At 34.1% G+C, this 19,307-nt stretch overlaps 3 protein-coding genes and 1 pseudogene across 5 annotated transcripts; 3 read left to right on the forward strand and 1 right to left on the reverse strand.

The window, feature by feature from the left end:
• Positions 1–719: 719 nt before the first annotated feature.
• LOC120161482 lies at positions 720–5,911 on the reverse strand (annotated as a pseudogene).
• A 2,631-nt stretch (positions 5,912–8,542) lies between these two features.
• Positions 8,543–11,101, forward strand: LOC120161658 (probable protein phosphatase 2C 73). Of its 2 annotated transcripts, XM_039171876.1 has the most exons (7): positions 8,543–8,792; positions 8,879–8,884; positions 9,400–9,650; positions 9,913–10,221; positions 10,311–10,428; positions 10,526–10,749; positions 10,836–11,101. In XM_039171876.1, exons 3-7 carry the CDS (start codon positions 9,417–9,419, stop codon positions 11,007–11,009), a joined length of 1,059 nt encoding a protein of 352 aa, XP_039027807.1. In that variant the 5' UTR covers positions 8,543–8,792; positions 8,879–8,884; positions 9,400–9,416; the 3' UTR covers positions 11,010–11,101. The 2 variants fall into 2 exon arrangements, with proteins under 2 accessions (XP_039027807.1, XP_039027805.1); XM_039171874.1 differs by lacking the exon at positions 8,879–8,884 and having other exon boundaries at positions 8,543–8,815; positions 9,379–9,650.
• Positions 11,102–14,518: 3,417 nt separating this feature from the next.
• Positions 14,519–16,333, forward strand: LOC120162571 (GPI-anchored protein LLG1-like). 2 transcript variants are annotated; one of them, XR_005519554.1, is made up of 4 exons: positions 14,519–14,637; positions 14,720–14,782; positions 15,108–15,472; positions 16,293–16,333. XR_005519554.1 is itself a non-coding variant. In XM_039172711.1 (3 exons), exons 1-3 carry the CDS (start codon positions 14,550–14,552, stop codon positions 15,395–15,397), a joined length of 441 nt encoding a protein of 146 aa, XP_039028642.1. In that variant the 5' UTR covers positions 14,519–14,549; the 3' UTR covers positions 15,398–15,511. The 2 variants fall into 2 exon arrangements, 1 of the variants encoding a protein (XP_039028642.1); XM_039172711.1 differs by lacking the exon at positions 16,293–16,333 and having other exon boundaries at positions 15,108–15,511.
• An 859-nt stretch (positions 16,334–17,192) lies between these two features.
• Positions 17,193–18,925, forward strand: LOC120161832 (F-box protein PP2-B15-like). Its single transcript, XM_039172038.1, has 3 exons — positions 17,193–17,461; positions 18,240–18,358; positions 18,437–18,925. The coding sequence occupies exons 1-3, from the start codon at positions 17,207–17,209 to the stop codon at positions 18,897–18,899; spliced, it is 837 nt and encodes a 278-aa protein (XP_039027969.1). The 5' UTR covers positions 17,193–17,206; the 3' UTR covers positions 18,900–18,925.
• Positions 18,926–19,307: the final 382 nt, after the last annotated feature.

A 19,307-nucleotide genomic window follows, 5' to 3' on the forward strand; every position in this document is an offset into this window, starting at 1 on the left:
TGTGATTTCCTTCGCATGCCATTGAGGATGATAACCACATCCCATAGAGAAATAGCTAGAGGACATTGAATGAATAAATGATCTCTAGTTTCCATTGAGTCATTACAAAGCACACATTTATCGTCAATATCAAACCCAAAACGTTTCGGTCTGTCTTTAGTTGGGAGTCTGTCTAATATGGTCATCCATGCAATAATACTAAACTTAGGAATATGGAGAGGGAACCAAATCAGTTTGTGCCAAACGACTTTTAGCCATTTGTTTCGAATCAGAAGCCAAATTTCCTTAATATTCAGTGCACCAGAAGTTAGAACATGAAAAGCTTGGTGTCTCATGCTAAGTAAGCATTGAAAGCTCCAACTAGAATTAATACGAACGTCCATGTTCCAAAAATCAGAATCCTTGATTGCATAATTTTTTATCCAGGCAATCCACAAGGAACTCTCACCCGCTAGAATATTTCGGATCAAATGCATCATACAAGCATTATTCCAGGACTTTATGTCCTTAAGTCCCAGCCCTCCTTCAGATTTAAGGAGGCAAAGCTTTTCCCAGCTTACTCTTGCATCATATGCTGACTTGTCCGAACTTTTTCAGAAAAAACGCGAACACAGCTGCTCACATATACATGAAATTACACATTTTAATGACTACGGACATATATCTCAATCTCATCTTTGTAATTGATTAGCTGTGTGATTGCTTGCAGTAGACGACGATGTCGTCCGGCCATTCACAACACTGTTATCCATCAGTGGTGGATTCACTCCCCTTCAGATTCGGATGGCTCCATCACTTTCACGGTTCCATCGCTCAGCCCGATTGCAATTTGGTTTGCCTCCATCGGATGTGCAGCTACCACCAGCGGATATACTGCTTGGTTTTTGTAAAACAAACGGTAGAAAAATTGAAAGTTTAATCCAAGTTCATGCAGCACTCTGGGAAGAGGAATTAACAGAACTGCCAGTCCGGAACATGACAAAATCTGGTACAGGAAAAGCGAAACAAGACAGATTTGACAACCTGATCATAGAAGATGATAGTCCAGACGATGCTAACATCAATTTAGAACTATAAAACGGTACAAAGGAAAAACATGTCAGATTTAACGGTCTGATCATAGTAGACAATAGTCCAGATAAAAATAACATCAATTAGAATGCCGCCACAGCTTCCGTGCAGTTGAAAGGAATAAAACAGACAACTTACCCTTTTAGGATCGCTGGAGACAAGTGAACTGATGAAGCAATATGGCATCGAAGCCTCATGCTATCACCGTCAAATACCCCGATATTACCATCACAAAAGGTAGCATACACATATTGGCTATTACAGGAGTATGCTGCACAAGTTATGGGTGCAGACAGTACATCTTGAGGAATCCACTGCACCAAATAAATGGCATTAGTAAGTGTTCCCTCCGTCAAAAGCAAACTTTATATTATCAAAACCTATGCCATTTTTGTGTACTTTCCTACCTGTCGAATGTGCTCCATCTTTGAGGCATCATATATTGCTAACTGTGTTTCATGAACTACCGCATGCGAATTTGATCAGAGTGAAACTGTAATTGAGTTTCACCTGTAGGTGCTTTTCCAGCTGGGATTTGGATTGCAACTAATTTCCTTTTCTCCCATGTATCAATGCTCCACACACACAGCTGCAGAGAACAGCAAGATTTTAATAACATCGCTTACATGCTACCTCTCCATCCCATTTCCCGACTCTGCCAGTCAATAATATGACCATGACTCCATGACATTGTTTTCATAAATAAACATTGTAGCATTTCTTGGCCATATGAAGGAAGAAAAAATGACATAAAAAATGTTAAAAATACAACACTCAAAAAATAAATTAAATAGGTAAAAATGTGTAATGTACACCAAGATGATGGGACCTGAGAAACACCAAGGAAACTAAGTTGAAAAGCCAACTAATAAAATCAGTGCCTTTTCTGATTTTGTATAACCTTAAATTTTGTGTCATTTATATCCATAAACAAGTTAAGAAAAAAAATAAGACAAGCCTGGATACCACTTACATGAGTATCAGCACCTGAAGAAACCAAGATATTGAGGCTGGTTGAAAAGGCCAAACCAGTTATTCGCTTCTGATGACCTTTCAACTTTGATTTCACCTAAAAAAGAAAAAAAAAGTTGAAACATACTAGATAGGAATCAATTAGGGGAGCAAAATAGCACATGGGGAAGAAGAATCAATAAGCATATGTCTTCGGAGTTCGGAAGTGTCACCTCATTATAAATATGGATAGTTGAATCCTCCATTCCAATTGCAATGATGTTATTATCCTGAGGATGGAATGCTAAGAACGTTGAAGCCGGAGGAGGAGACATGAGTGTTGTCGTTACCTGCAAATCATGCGTTATTAGAGAACCGAACATAATGTGCATTTGACACACAAGAACGTGAAGGCATACCCTAAAAGTCATCAAGTTAAACAAAGAAACTTTTCCCCCAGTGGCTGACAGTACATATGAATCATTCTTTGAGACTGCTATGCAGGGCACAGCTTCTTCCAAGTTGACGCCTATGACATCATTAGTCATAAGACCACTATTTGGTTGCCAATGGTGTGGAACAACATTGGCAGTGGCCTTTAAAGTTTAAAGGAGATCAGAGTTCTTGGCAATAAAAATGAATTTTATAGAGTAAATGTCAAAAGCAAAAGAAACAATCTGATTCAAGAGGAAGTGTTTTACCTTTCCAGATGGATTCTGTTCATTACGGAGCCACTTCCATAGCTTCTGAACACCATTCGATCCAAGTGCCAAAATACCATTGGCATTATTTGTATACAAAAGCCGAACAACCTTTAAAGAGATGCAATGATTCAGTGGCAGTGCTAAATGGTATAAAACATGATGAAAACCTCTTATTTGAAGAAAACTAACAACCTTGCTGGAGCTATCCGTGCTGTCAGGTAAAGTAACTAGGCGACATTGATCGGGATCCACAATTTCAGCTAACTGACAGGGTTTAGTCTTGTCTATTGCATCATCCAGAACTCTTGGCTTTTCGACACTTCTACCTAAGGGATCAACTCCATTCTTGAGGGAAAACAATCCAAAAAAATAGAATCAATAGCAATAAGAGCATCAGAACCATGAAAAACACTTGAAAACTTAGGGGTTTATTTCAATTATATATGGTCAACTTGGTTCCATTGAAAGCACATCTTATTGCATGAAAAGAAAAATGAAAGGTAGCACCTATAAGTTAAGAAAGAGTTGGCCATTAAATCTTCTCTCCTAAAATGCTTGTAGCATAATGAACCATATGGTAACAGCAAGTAGCAACCTCCAACTATGATATAATATTCAGGAAAAGAGTTCAAACATGAAGCAAGGAGCATCCAAGCTAAAATACAAGTACAGAAGAAGGCCTAACAGGAGAGCTACTTTCCTCTTTAAAGTTGGCAGGACCAACATTCGCAACTGCCAAAGATGATCCTGAAGCCTAAACCAACAGAGAAAAAAGCAAAAACCTGAAGGTCTCAATACACGAATATTCCTAAGGGAACATTAAGCAAACCAAAACTATAATAACCTTAATTGCAGCAGAAGAAATGGGTGTTCTCAATGGATCAAAAGAATATGCTTCAACAGTTCTTAAAGACCTGAGGCTCACAGCATTTGCGAGTATTTTGAATCCATTATCTGCTGTTGTCACAGCAAGGAGATTTCCTTCCTTATTGAATCTCACACGGGGAAGACTCTGAAGAAAGTAACATGATTAATTAGGCACCCAACTTAAGTTACATATGTGAAAGTGAGAAGATTTGAACATTTAAGTTATATGAAGTCCACCCTCTGCATCTGTGAAAGTGAGAAGATTGATGTTATCCATGTCCCGAAACTCTATCTGGCTATCTTCTCCTGCAGCCAAAAAATGATTTTGTGCTGTGTCAAAAGACACAACACCGGTTGATTTCTTTCTAAACCCAACATAAGTCCTCTTTATGGCTACTTCACTTTCATTCCACTCAACCAAAAAAGATTCTCCATCTGTACTTGTTCCACAAGGGAACAATCTGAAACGGAAGTAGAAATTAGTAGAAGTTCAAGATTAATGAATTACATGTAAAACTTAACCAAAAATATAAAAGAAATTAAAGGCACTATAAGGAAAGCAATTTTTGGGTAAAGTACAACAGATGTCACTAAACTTTGCTTAAAAGATCGTTTTGCTCACTTAACTTTCAAAAGTTACAAAATGGTCATTAAATTTATCAAACTATTACAAAATGGTCACTGCGACATTATAATAATTTGTAAAAGTTAGATCAATTTATTGACCATTTTGTAACTTTTGATAAATTGTCACAGAAACGCTACAAAATGGTCACTATGCTCAGATGATTGTTTTGGTCACCTAACTTTCAAAAGTTACGACATGGACATTTAATTTATCGAACTTCTACAATTTATTATAACGTTGCAGAGACTAAAACAATCATTTTTCTGGGGGTGAAGGTAATTAGAAGTTTTTAACAGGAAATTGCTAACGTTGTCATGATCATACCTACATCCATCGGCACTGTAAAGCAAAGTAGTACACCAGTGACCTGGGGCATCATAGTCAACTCTGGAACCCAAATTATCATACAGCCAGGCCTTAATTTTCCCATTGGCATCAGTTGAAAATATGAATTGCAGTGATGTAGATAATTACCAAAGGGAAGTATAAATTCCCATTGAAGCATCAATTATTGGCCCGAAAAGAAGACCCTAAGCATTCAACTAATCCAACCAAACCCTGAACTCCACAAAGACACTGGCCTAAACTATTGAACGAGGAGTATCAAATATAACAGATCACTTAGAACTAAATCATTGGGCATAAAGTTCTAAGTGGGAGTATGAAAATGGTTCTGATAAAGCGGGCACCTCTTTGATGAATATCTGACAGGAAAGGAAATCATAAATTACACAGAGCACTTTGCTATATGAAGTTCCATGCATTTAACAAGTTGGTTCTGATAGTGTCTTTAGGCAGAAGAGATTGGTTATAATCACAGTCTAGACAGCAGCAGAGGCCACTGCTGCTAGCAGATTTATAATCAAGGCTTTATCCTTGTTTCCTATTCTAAATACTAAGAAGTATATATGATCAACAACCAATCAGACTGTCTCAACTGTACCTGAATGTTCTCTTTATGATGCGGGCAGATGGAATATATCGGTGCATTATGACCCTTGAAATTAAACAGCTTTTTTCCTGTCACTGAATCCCACACCTGTTCCCCTTCTTTCAGTAATACCACAACAAATATCCAGTTTAATCGAACTATTATATTAGTGAAAAAATTACTATTGCCACCTTTATGATCTTGTCATCTCCACAGGTAACAATGCACAGTTTTTTTGTTTGAAGGAGCAAAAGCAAAGTCATTTACACCACCAGCATGGGCATCAATCTGTTAACAAAGTAGAAAAGGTCAAACACTGGTTATCTGTCCTTTCATCTGGAGAGTAGAAGAAATATCAACTAACCTCTAACCGCTGGATTAGATCATTTGATCCACCATAAGCATACAAGTGAATTAAGTGTTTGGAAAATGCAACTCCTACAGCAAGCAAGGCAATAAGTGCCAATATATGCAAACTAAAATGTTAATAATATATAAAAAAGGAACACACCTACAAAACTTCCATCAGGACTCCATGTGACACGGCTGACAGATATTGGGGCATCATTGGCTATCAAAACCTGCAGGTAATTCTTCCAACAAAATCAATTGCAATGCCGAAACCCATAGAAATTGCTAAAGCAGACATGAGTGACATGAAAACGGTAGTTTGATAGACATTGCAAAGGAAAAGAAGGCAGAAAGTATAATAGAGAGCGAGATCTCAGCAAGTAATGGCACACAAACCTGAAATGGCATTGAACATGCCGAAATATCTCATATCTTGAATGACTTCGAGATCAACTTCTCCCGCATTCCGAGATCCCACAGTGTAATTTCACCATTGGCGGAACCAACTGCTCCAATGTATTGTCATGAAAGTAGAAAAGTTTCGAGCTAAATTAATTTAATTGAAAATAGACCGAGTTTAAGTCTTTAAGATATAATTGAATCCAGTCAATTACTGTTTAAAACATAATTTATTTAAATATAATTATAAAAGTATATTAGTAATATTTACTAACAAGTTATTGAAAGAATCATGTAGTCATCGTTGTTGTCCAAATGAGTCGCACTTTTAGCTCTCGTGGCAAACCAAACCAAAAGAAGGGTTGCAGTAGAGATTTTCAGAAAAAATAAAGTCCACACCTACCCACCCGATCCAACTATTATAAATAAAGGTTTCAATGTCGATATCTACTGCGCCGCCCCGCATGTGATTGTTGAGATCATTACGTGTCAACTTCTGGTTAGTTGGATTTGTCGATGGGTGGTGGGGTCTGCTGACATTGTGGCCCCCAACGCAATCTATGATCAATACTTTTAGATCAGCAAGGGATTGTTATCGTAATTAATCAGGAAATTAGAACATCAGCCGGCAGTCATTTTCTATGGACCACAACTTTTGGCTAAACTATTAAAATAATGGCTTTTTAAATTTTTTTAATCAAAATGACACCAAACAAATTTATTTTTCAAAATAGTACATGTTCCCATCACCGTAGCATTTTGAAAGACTCTTCCTCAAAGAAATATTTTTATTTATGTTATAGGTAACCTGAAATATGAACATAATTTATATTTTACATGTGACACATCACTTAGGTAAATACGTGTAATTAAAGAAAAATATGTGCCATTATAGGAATTAAAAATTTTTAATACTATTTTGATACAAAATATTAAAATAGTGTTACTTTAATAATTTAACCACAACTTTTTCTAGGCATTATACGAGAAATTTCTTCAACTAATATAGAATTAAGTTGAGATTAACATTGTTATACTGCGAATATTATGGTGTATAATTTTATGATTAAATTTCACAAAGATATGGTTGTGAATTCAAATTGCATAAATAACATTTTGTGTTTGTTTACAATTTTTGTCTCAATAATTTCGCCCATTACAATTGACCTAAAACAACTACACTTACAACATGATTCCTTTGAGAATACATCACTAATTATAATCATTAGTTTGATTTAAATAATTAACATATTAAATTAAAACTAAATAAAGGATTGTGTCTGAAATTTCTTGACGACTCTAATACCATTAGTTGAATTTAAATAATATATATATTTAATTAAAATCAATAAAAAAACCACCTTCAAAAATTTCTTGACGATTCTACAACCATCAATTAAATTTTAATTATTCCAACATAACGCCAAATCCAACATCAGTGCGTTATCATTGAAACAAAGCATACTGTTGTAAAAATAAAGCATGATATGAACTTGTGTGGTTTGAAGAAAAAGATGGGTATTTATCATCAAAATCCCAAACATAAGATGAGAAATAAATAAAGATAGTATTGTTATGCGATAATTTAATTTAATTTAAAATAATTTTTAATTTGAAATATGATTATATTCAATTAAAAAGTTATATAAAATTGTAACATTTTATATTGTAATCGAAAAGTTATATTATGGGGTTTAGGGTTTAAATCAATATATATATATATATAACATTTTTAATAGTAACCGAAAATATTACAAAGAATATAACATTTTTGGATTCAACCTAAAGTGTTGTTATGTTAAATATAAAGAGTTACATTCTTAATAAATTGTTTAATTATAATCAATTTTTAGTATTTTTAAACATTGTATTAGTAAGTTGTATTTTAAAATTTTCGTAAAGAAGAAGAAGAAGAAAAAAAGTAGGATTATTCAAAGGTTTGCCATGACGGAGAGGTGCATGTTACCGACACGGATGGCATGCCCATGAACATTGTGCGGCCTTTTGGGGCCCTCTCCTTCCCATCAATTAGCCATCCATCGCATTTAGTGGACCCTTTCTCTTACCTCCACACAATTCTTTGACCCCTAATATGTTGCCACTCAGTTTTTGACTACTTTCAACATCCTTCTCAATAAAATTATAAGTGTTTTGCATGCCCAAACTTGCTTCTTCTTGCTAATAATTTCGTTCTCATACACATATATTTTATGTTTATTTTACTATTTATGATAATATCCTCTTTAATATTTCAATTCAAGTTTTTTCTTTGATATTACACTTTATTTTTTTATTACATCAAACATTTGTTCGTAACTCATACCTCTATTACAGTTACATTTAGATTTATTTATAATAGCGTTGTAAATTAATTAATAATTGAGACAAGTTCTGGATCTAAAAGTTGATGTTTCTGTTGCTGCTCATGGACAGCTGCATCATCTGTTCATGCACCAGCTGTGCTCCAAGACTTTTCTCAACTTTGTGCTCCAAGACTTTTCTCAACTTTTCTTACTTGTTTATTAACTGTTTCTTAATAGTATTAAAAAATATTTTAACAATTAATATTATATGATAGTTTTTGTTTATGAAAATAATGAAATAAGTTGATCATTTGATGGACTAAATGCAAGAATTCATGCATGTAAATACATGTCTCTGCGCCTTTTGTTCCTTTGTTCTCCTCTTCACGGATAAGAATTAAAGCTTTTAAAAAAACCACAACCTAACAAACAACAACGAAGGAAAATATTCTTTCTTTTCACTATGGGTATTTTTTCTGATCCATCTCCATATTTTATGTGTCGGTTTCTCATATTTTCTTGTAAAGATCGACTCATTGCATTCTGGTTACTCACATCAGCTTCTCAGCAAACCATTTGCTCTTGAGGTCTAATCACATCACCTTTTTTCTCTCCTTTTGGCGGGGTTGATCTTGATGTTTTCTTTCTTTTTTGGTTGGAGTGGCTTGTTTGATTGCTGAGAAAATGGAGGAAAAGAAAGTGGAAGACGAGAAAGTTTGGTTATTGGGTTTTTGTTTTAGTTTAGAAATGTTGGATATTATCTAAGGAAAACCAGAAAGCTCTATCTTTTAGTTTTTGCCTTTTCTGTAAAGGGAAATTTCAGCTAACTTGAAGTTCTAGTAAGCTCTAGATATCCTTCTTTTACTTTTCAAGTTGGCCACCAGCCAGTCTTTACAACATACTGAAAGATGGCAATTTGAACTCTCCCCTTTTCTTTCCCCATTATCCTTTCTCGGCAACCAAACAGACCAGGCGATGGTGTGCAGACAGCTACGTCTGAGGTGTTAAGTTTATCTATTTACTAGTTCAGCACCTTTAAAATTTCCTAATGGGGGAGGTTATTTGAATTATTATGGCACGATGAGTATTCTCTGTAAAGCCTTTTACAATTAAAGTTATACTTTTTTTTACTGTTATTAAATTGTTAGATTCCCACCTTTCTGCGTCAGATTATGTCTTCTTTGGTAGCGTGAATTGAATTCTAGAAGGCAATGAGGCAGTTTTCATCCATGTTGAATGGATTAGCAAGGTCACTGAGAGGGAACAATTCGGGGAACGATGACGGACGAGAGACTGCCGAGGTAAAGACGAAGGATGCCAAGAGAAATGAACTCATTCTGAGATCTTCCGGCTCCGTAAACGTCGATGGTTCGAACAATTTCGCTTCGGTGTTCTCGAAGAGAGGTCGAAAAGGAGTGAACCAGGATTGTGCCATTGTATGGGAGGTAATAAAAGATGACTGTTTCTTTTTACCAGGCTGATATGAGCATAGATTTAAATTGCGGTTATAATCTCATTTTCGGTTACGATGTATTTATCGCAACTTTGGACATAATTAATGCTATTGTAGTCATTTTGGGTATCACAATCATACAATAACAATTTCGGACGGCATAATTACCGTTATATAACAATTGGATCGCTATTTAACTCCCGGTATACGAGTGTTTGTCCTGTAAATTTTACACTTTTTTTTGCTTGGGATAGGAATTTGGATGTCAAACAGACATGTTGTTTTGTGGGATATTTGATGGGCATGGTCCATGGGGTCATTTTGTAGCTAAGGAAGTCCGAGAATCAATGCCTTCGTCCTTGCTCTGCAATTGGCAAGAGACTCTAGCTCAGGCATCGATCGACCCAGATACCGATTTAGAATCCAATAAAAACCATGAAAGGTTTCATATATGGAAGCATTCTTATCTAAAGACTTGCGCTGCAGTCGATCGCATGCTCGAGCGGCATAAGAAGATCAATTCATTTTACAGTGGAACAACTGCCTTAACAATTGTCAGACAGGTACTCGGTTTAGTATTACTTGAACACTCATCTGTATTCAGAACATTTTAAATGATCATCGAGAGTGATTTCAAGTTTATATTGGATAGGGAGATCTTATATATGTAGCCAACATTGGTGATTCTCGGGCTGTTTTGGCTACAACATCGGATGAAGGAAACTTGGTTCCCGTTCAGCTTACAGTAGATTTCAAGCCGAATCTACCTCGTGAGTTCTCGATCAGAGTCTCTAAAAATGTCGGGAAAAAGAAAACGAAAGAGAAGCGATTAAGGATCCTTATGTTTTCGGCTGATGTTGCTTGCAGAGGAGGCCGAGCGGATAATTCAGTGCAAAGGTCGGGTTTTCTGCCTGCATGATGAGCCAGGGGTGCACAGAGTTTGGCTACCTGATGAGGAGTCACCGGGGCTGGCAATGTCAAGAGCTTTTGGGGACTACTGCATTAAAGATTACGGACTTATTTCAGTTCCGGAAGTCACACAAAGACATATAACCGGCAGAGACGAATTTGTAGTGCTCGCTACTGATGGGGTATGTATATATACAAACACCAAGGCTTTGATGAAAGTTTATCAGATGACAATGCTTTTGATTTGTTTTTGAATCTTGTCATGCAGGTATGGGATGTTGTAACCAATCAGGAAGCAATACAAATAGTATCTTCAACCCCAGACAAGGCGAAGGCAGCTAAGAAGCTGGTCGAGTCCGCTGTCCGGGCTTGGAAAAAGAAGAGGAAGGGCATTGCAATGGATGATATTTCAGCCATCTGCCTCTTCTTCCACACTTGTTGATTTTGTTACAACTTCAACGTAGATGTAAATGAGCAAAGGTTATTGCTCCTATGTATCTGTATTTGTTAGTTGAACGTAGTTCATTCCATTCCCTTGATTGATGCCATTTTTTTTTGGGTATTTAGCACATTCTAATCTGCAACAAAATTTCTATCATTTGCCTGTGATTTAACAACATATTCAAACGGAAACTCCCAACTTAGCTCGTATGGTTCTTGCGGTTACCCTTGAAGAGATGGAATCTAATATATTAACATATTTGTTATTAGAATCTGTTGATGGGAGAATAAGATTAAGGCAGCTTGTAACGGTTCATTTTTTCTAATTTAGGAGAGTTGTAATCAACGGTGTTCGAACCTAAAACCTTTAAAAATAATAATTATTCTTTTAACCATTAAAGTAGTTTGATTCATGCACTTATATAACATTTTCTTTTGAAATGATAACATTTATATAGCATAATTTGTGCCTATAAATTATGTTATATATTTGCTATGTTTGAAATACTTCGAGAAACTAATTATGTTAGCTCTTTCGAAAAACCAATTACAAATGAAGAAAACAAGAAATAAAATATCAGAAGGCAAATATGTTTACACATTTTAAATATTCACTCAATCACACTTGAACAAAATTAACAATTTAGCTCGCAAGTGTATTACAATAAAAAGATATAAAAATTAAGCACACTAAAACACTTTTAGGTTGGTAGATTAATACAATATGATTCTTGATGTTCTTGAGATGTTTTGACTTTGTTTTATACTTTCTCTATCAATTCTAACTGTTTGGAGTCGATGGAGATTATTATAGATGTTACCTACAACAAAAAATAACATTTAATGCATAAGAGATCGATCATTTTCAACGAGGAATCAATCATTTGACGAAGTGATCGATCCGTGGCTACTTGAATCTAAGGGATCGATCATTTTTCAAGAGGATCCATCTTTCTGCTTAGGGAATTGATCCTTTGAGCCAAAATACCTTGGAGACTCAATTTTAAAGTGTGAAAACAATCGGGAAAAGGTTTGAAAAGGTTCGAGTTGTATAGAAAATATTTAAAACATATTTTCGATCAATCCTTTTACAAGAGGATAGATCCTTCTGCCCACGGAATTGATCCTTTAAGCCAAAATACCTTGGAAACTTGATTTTAAAGCGCGAAAATGATTGGGAAAAGGTTTGAAAAGGTTCGACCAATATGGAAAACATTTTAAAAAATATTTTCAAGTTAATTTGGACTTTGAATTATTTTTAATAAATTTTTAAAAAAATTAATTAAATCCAAAATCAATTTTACATTTAATTGTTATATAAAAATATAAATTCTATAATTATCATATACGTACTACTATACGTTTGATAAATTATTTTTAAATTTACTTGATAAATTATCATATACGTACTACTAGATGTTTGATAAATCAAAAATTCATATAATCAATTAAAATGTGTAAAAAATTGAGAGTTATAACCCAAACTATATAACTTTTTAGATTAAACATAGTAATATTTTAAATTAAAAATTATTATAAATTAAACTTAAATTAATTTGTTACGTAGTAAAATTACCCAAACTATCCTCCCTGTCAGGGTGGTGGAACTTTGGGAGGCGACTCTACTCTGTACAAAGAAAAAGACATTTAATGTTCACTTCAAAAAAAAAAAAAAAGACATTTAATGAGATTTACAATTACATGTGCCAACGACTTGTATGCAAAGACTTTGTTGGATCTTGCAATTGAATCAGTCCTATCAAGCATTTAACCATCTCCAAATGGCAACCACTCATTGAGTCATCCGAGTTTGACCCTACGTACCCGATCCATCCTGCCAAAGCCCAAAAGATTGGAAAGCAAGATTCTGAACTAGTGCAAAATAATGGAACCAATTTGGTTATCGTCTTATTTGACAATTCTCTTGGAAAGCAAGATTCTGAACCACCCATTTAATTGTTTGGAGTCGTGGGAGATTATTATAGTTGTTATCTATAATAAAAAAGTAACATTTAATGCATAATAGATTAACATTTTCAACGAGGAATCAATCATTTGATAAAGTGATCGATCCATCTACTTGAATACGAGGGATCGATTATTTTTCAAGAGGATCCATCTTTCTGCTTAGGGAATTGATCCTTTGAGCCAAAATACCTTGGTCGATTTTAAAGTGCGAAAAGATTTGAAAAGGTTCGAGTAATATAGAAAATATTTAAAACATATTTTCGATCCATGGCTACTTGAATCCAAGGGATCGATCCTTTTACAAGAGGATAAATTCTTCTGATTAGGGAATTGATCCTTTAAACTAAAATACATTGGAAACTCAATTTTAAAACGCGAAAATGATCAGGAAAAGGTTTGAAAAGGTTCGACTAATATGGAAAACATTTAAAAATATATTTTCAAGTTAATTTAGACTTTGAATTATTTTTAATAAGTTTTTGACAAATTTAATTAAATCCAAAATCAATTTTACATTTAATTGTTATATAAAATATAAATTCTATAATTATCATATACGTACTACTATATGTTTGATAAATTAAAAATTCATATAATCAATTAAAATGTGTAAAAAATTGAAAATAAGAATTAGAAAAAGATGGTTTAACTTTTTCAACAAAAATAAAGTGTTATCAGGGATTTTGGTGTAAGTCTTGAAAAAGTCTAAAATATAACCTACTAAAAAAATTAGCTGACCCTATTCCTATATGTAATGGAGTGAGAGGAGGTAAGGTAGTAGGTTGCCCTCAACGCCAGGTAGAGAGCAGCTTCCGTGAAAGACTTCCGACAATCAGAATTATGAATTGCCCACCGTAGGACTCAATCTCACGACCACAAGATTAAGAGTATTGCGCTCTACCAACTGAGCTGGACGGGCAATTCTAAAATATAACCTACTAATATAAAGTTAAAAATGTCAAAAATCAGTTATAACCGAAAAATTTATTTAAGAGTTTAATTTTTTAAGTTAGACAATATGTCATTAGGTTGAAATAAAAAATATTATCTTCTCCATAATAAATCATATAAATTGTATAATTATTCGGATTGTAATCTAAATTATTATCAATTATATATCTTTTTAGGTTGTACATGTAATGTTTTAGATTAAAACCCACCGTAATAAAATATTTTTAGTTATAACCGAAATTATTACAAGTTTCATAATTTTTTAGATTAAACATAATAATATTTTAAATTAAAAATTATTATAAATTAAACTTAAATTAATCTGTTACGTAGTAAAATTACCGAAACTATCCTCCTTGTCAGGGTGGTGGAACTTTGGAAGGCGACTCTACTCTGTACAAAGAAAAAGACATTTAATGAGATTTACAATTACATGTGCCAACGACTTGTATGCAAAGACTTTGTTGGATCTTGCAATTGAATCAGTCCTATCAAGCATTTAACCATCTCCAACTGGCAACCACTCATTGAGTCATCCGAGTTTGACTCTACGTACACCGATCCATCCTTCAAATAAGCTGCCAAAAGATTGGAAAGCAAGATTCTGAACTAGTGCAAAATAATGGAACGAATTTGGTTATCGTCTAATTTGACAATTCTCTTGGTGTTGGTTGTTGCCGCTTCTCCAACTTTCTCTACTTCCAGTTCTGGTATATTTCATTCAGCTTTTGTCACATTATCTGCTCTTCACTTTGTCTTAATATATTGATTTGTTGTGGTTTGAAATTGCAGATGGAGTCTCACTCTCATCCTCTCTCGCTTCTACAGGAAGGCATCTGCTTCAGACAAAGAAAGGTGAGTTGAGTTAGGAGACCAATTGGACGAGAGTTAGGATCAAACATTAAGAATAGTTAAATTATTGAATTTTAATGAACATACGTACATCACATAAATTTAACTATTCGAATTCTAAATCTCTAAAAAAAAAATATTTTCTTCTGAGATCGTAAAATAGATTCAAATTTGTAAATAAAAAAATTTAAGTCACAACCCTACCTATAACTTCTTTAGTTTTGTCCCAGATGGTAGGCTTAGATTTTGCCTGAATCCATCTAAATCGATTGATTCGAGTTTAACTAATATTTTTAAATGTTTTTCTTCTTGGGGTTTGGATATTCAGCGTGTCCTATTAACTTCGAATTTCTGAACTACACGGTGATCACGAGCCAATGCAAAGCACCCAAATACCCAGCCCACGAGTGTTGTGCGGCGTTCAAGAAATTCGCTTGCCCTTACGCAAAAGAGATCAATGATTTGACAACCGATTGTGCTTCAACCATGTTCAGCTACATTAACCTTTACGGCAAATATCCGCCTGGTCTTTTCGCTAACGAGTGCCGAGAAGGGAAGGAAGGCCTCAACTGCCCCAAATCTCCTCCACCCTCTGCAACTACAAATATTGCTAATTAATATACTCATTTGCAGTAACGGGTCTAGTTATGATCACCAAAATCCTGTTAACAATGGTGATTCCTATACCAAAAAGTAATGGCTTAAATATATAAAAGGTGTGCAATCTATGCCTATTTTTTTATTTTAGTGTCTAACGTTTATTTCATTTCAGTTTGGTACTTAACGATTCATTCCGTTACTCAAAATGGGTCAAATTGTGACGGACCGTTAATTTCCTCCGTTAAGTGACACATGTCAAAATCTGATAATTTTAAAATTTCTATATAAAACTAAAAAAAAATTATATTAAAAAAAGAAAACACATAAATATTGAAATAACCCAAAACTTTGAAAACCTTCATTTCAACCCCTAAACCCTCACCGACCGTCACCCTTTGCCGTTGACGAAGCTCCACCCGATCTCACCTCCCCTGGCAACCAAAACCCTATGAAATCGTAACTAATCAACGACAAATCGACATTTTATACCCCGTAAACCCTATGATGAAAATCGTACTCCCAAGCGATTTCGAAGGCCAATCGACGACAACTTATAATTAGGATGATGACAAGGAATATATCGACGGCGGTGATCGTGACTGAAAAGGGTGGTGACGACGGGTTAGTGTTAGGATTTGGGGATTTTAAGGATTATGAGGCTTTTTTTGTAATTTAAAAGAATTAAGGGTTTTTATTATAAATATAATAATAATTTTAATATTTAAAAAAATTCAAAATTACGAGATATTGACACGTGTTACTTAACGAAGAAAATTTACAATCCGTCACGGCTTCACCCATTTTGAGTAACGGAATAAAACGTTAGACACAAAACCGGAACGAAAAAAATGTTAGGCACTAAATTAGAAAAACGAACATAGATTTAACACTTTTTGTATATTTAAGCCAAAAGTATTTAGACTTTGTTTGGTTTTAAGGGCTTTTGTGTGATTGTAGGAGTTGTTTGTGGCAATTCGTTACTAGAATAATAAGCGTGATTTTGTACGAGAGATGTTAAATATAATAAATAAATAAACTATATAAAAAATTAAAACTCTCAAAAATACGATCACTCATACCCATCCCTCCGTCTACTCAAAATCCACCAACCCACATAAGATTTTAGATTAATGGGAATAAAGAAAAGGTTTCTTGGGTCTGGCTCAAGAAATCAAATGGGCCTAATTGGGCTTCATAGAACCTCAAAAGAAAAGTGTTAGTTAGGTTAGGTATTGGCCCCAAAAGCATTTTTCACATATTTTTTCGGGATGGAGACGATGAACTTTGTCTTAGAATCTTTTCAACAGAGAAATTAAAGAAAGGTATTGGGATAGGTTGATGTTGTTTTCCTTTTATCATCTTTACAATGTCAACGACAAAGGAATTTGATGTATCCAGAAAAAGATTTGATGTTTTTTAATCTTAATTTACTCGGATACGAATTTAAGCTCGATATCTAAAATAATTGAAATTAAGGACTTAATTTAATCAGTAGCATTTGATACTTTATAATTTTAATATTTCTAGTCTGTTCTTTTATCGGAGGAGGTGGTGTCGATACCTGTATCCTACACAAAAAATAATATTATATTACATGATGTGCTCATATTTTGTCTTCGTGTCGTCATGTAAAGCAAACCCCGCAGAGAATATGTTGTCATATTAACGACACATTTGAGTCATTGACCAAATCATTCATCATGTTGCTTCTCATTCAACGCATGGCTGCTCCGTGAGGCACGTAATATATATGCAGACAACCATTCACTCAATTCTCATACATTTCTTCTTATTGTTCCCCCCCCCCCCCCTCATTGGTTTTGAAAAATGAGTTTGGATATTTTACCTTACGATTGTTTTGCACATATTCTTTCATTTACTTCACCGGTTGATGCATGTCAAATTTCGATTGTTTCTTCGTCAATTCGAGTTTCGGCTGATTCGGATATTGTTTGGGAGAAATTTTTACCATCGGATCATCGAGAAATCCTCTCGAAACTACGACATCCTTTGATTTATTCATCCAAGAAAGAGTTATTCCTCAAATTATGTAATCCACATCTATTTGACAGAGGTAACAAGGTAAAATTGATTGACATCTCTTTATCTAAAATCTGAACCCTCTGCTCTCTTTCAATTATATAAAAAATAGGTATGCTGTGTTTATATTTTACTTGCATTGGTATACAAATATGAAGATAGCTCATTTATGTTAAAATATATAATTTACATTCATGTATTCTTTTTGGTTACATTTACTTATATTTTTCACTTGTTTACTAAAGCAGCTAATTTACCAAGATTTTTTTTTTGAAAATGTTTACCTCCTGAAAAGTACATGAAGGCTTACTATATATCTGTTCATACCACCGATGGATCAAATGAGAGCTATCATTGATCCATAAAAAAGTGTGAGCAAATATATATATGTATGAGTTCTTTTATTTATTTCTTCAATTTTAAGTTAGATGAAATTAATAATAAAAAGCAGTTTTATCAGGGTTATTTTTGTGTGCACAGGTGGTGGATCAAATATGAGTTATTGAATGAAAAAATAATAATAATAATTCATATTTGTTCCATAACCTGTGGATGCAAAGCATGACCTTGAAAAACTGTTCATGTTATCAAATAAATACTCAAATTCGGCCTAACTAGCAACCCTTTCCCTATGGATTCTATGACAATGTTTAGGGATAGGTTTAGAAATATATTTTAAGGTGAATATATATATATATATATACTAATAACATAAATTTTTTATATGAGCTTAAAAAAATAAAATTTTAAATAGTAACGATCAATATTCTTTTCCATTACATGAGAGATAATGGACGAGTAATTTTGCAACATTTGACAGACGTTTTCATTAGAGAAGACAACAGGTAAAAAACGTTACATGTTGAGTGCAAGGGAGTTGGACATTACATGGGCCGACAACCCTCTCTTCTGGTCCTGGAAACCTTTCCCAACATCAAGGTCTCACGTTATTCATTTCATCTTAAATATGGAAGATATATATAAGTTGTTTATATATACATAACTTTTCATTCTCAGATTCCATGAAGTTGCAGAACTCAGAACCACATGGTGGCTTGAAATTCAAGGCAAGATCAATTCTCGTATGCTGTCTCCGACAACAACCTACGAGCCTTATCTTATCGTGAAGTTCGTCGACCGAGCATACGGGTTAGATTTTTTGCCATCAGAAGTTTCTGTCGAAGTCGGGAATGTGAAATCAGAAGGTAACGTTTATCTCCGACAGTACGACAGTAAGAAGCAATGCTTAGATTCGAACCGGATCGAATCAGTTGCAAGATCAATGGAGTGTAGAGGGATAATGGAAGAAAGGGTTGGTTGCAAACGTGAAGATGGATGGACTGAAATTGAATTGGGGAGCTTTTACAATCACGGTGGTGATGATTTGGAAGTGAAGATGTCATTAAAGGAAGTCAATGGAACCCACCTTAAAGGAGGGCTAGTTGTTGAAGGGATTGAGCTTAGGCCGAAGCAGTGCTGAACTTTGTTTTTATAAAGGGGAGGGGAAGGGACTGTAGAAGAATGATATTTATAACTAGTTAAATTATCTATCATCCATTTTATTCTTATTTTATAAGTAATTTAAACATGATATATCTATGAATAGAGGTGAGTAAAACTCAATTCTAGATTTAAAATACTCGATATTTTAATTCTTTTTAGTGTTAAAAGAATTCAATTCGATTTGATTTGATTTAATTTGAAAAAAAAAATCCAATATAAAATATAACTCGAATAATTCAAAAATTTTCGTAATTTATAGAATTATTTTCAAGTTCAAATCAAATCCTTCAATTTTGTATGATATATGTATATCATATATGAAAAAATATGAAGAAGTATACATTTATATCATATGTGGTTATGGAAATTTATTTAAATTAGAATC

This window comes from Hibiscus syriacus, unplaced genomic scaffold (genome assembly GCF_006381635.1).
Source record: "Hibiscus syriacus cultivar Baekdansim isolate YM2019G1 unplaced genomic scaffold, ASM638163v2 tig00111402_pilon, whole genome shotgun sequence".
Lineage (NCBI taxonomy): Eukaryota > Viridiplantae > Streptophyta > Magnoliopsida > Malvales > Malvaceae > Hibiscus > Hibiscus syriacus.

Bases quoted from the DNA above. Each gene is read 5' to 3' on its own strand.
- LOC120161658 (XM_039171874.1), top strand. From the start codon at position 9,417: ATGAGGCAGTTTTCATCCATGTTGAATGGATTAGCAAGGTCACTGAGA. The intron at 9,651-9,912 runs GTAATAAAAGAT...TGCTTGGGATAG, and splicing joins ATTGTGCCATTGTATGGGAG to GAATTTGGATGTCAAACAGA. The intron at 10,750-10,835 runs GTATGTATATAT...CTTGTCATGCAG, and splicing joins TAGTGCTCGCTACTGATGGG to GTATGGGATGTTGTAACCAA.
- LOC120161832 (XM_039172038.1), top strand. From the start codon at position 17,207: ATGAGTTTGGATATTTTACCTTACGATTGTTTTGCACATATTCTTTCA. The intron at 17,462-18,239 runs GTAAAATTGATT...AACATTTGACAG, and splicing joins TATTTGACAGAGGTAACAAG to ACGTTTTCATTAGAGAAGAC. The intron at 18,359-18,436 runs GTCTCACGTTAT...TTTCATTCTCAG, and splicing joins AAACCTTTCCCAACATCAAG to ATTCCATGAAGTTGCAGAAC.
- LOC120162571 (XM_039172711.1), top strand. From the start codon at position 14,550: ATGGAACGAATTTGGTTATCGTCTAATTTGACAATTCTCTTGGTGTTG. The intron at 14,638-14,719 runs GTATATTTCATT...TTGAAATTGCAG, and splicing joins TTTCTCTACTTCCAGTTCTG to ATGGAGTCTCACTCTCATCC. The intron at 14,783-15,107 runs GTGAGTTGAGTT...TTGGATATTCAG, and splicing joins TCTGCTTCAGACAAAGAAAG to CGTGTCCTATTAACTTCGAA.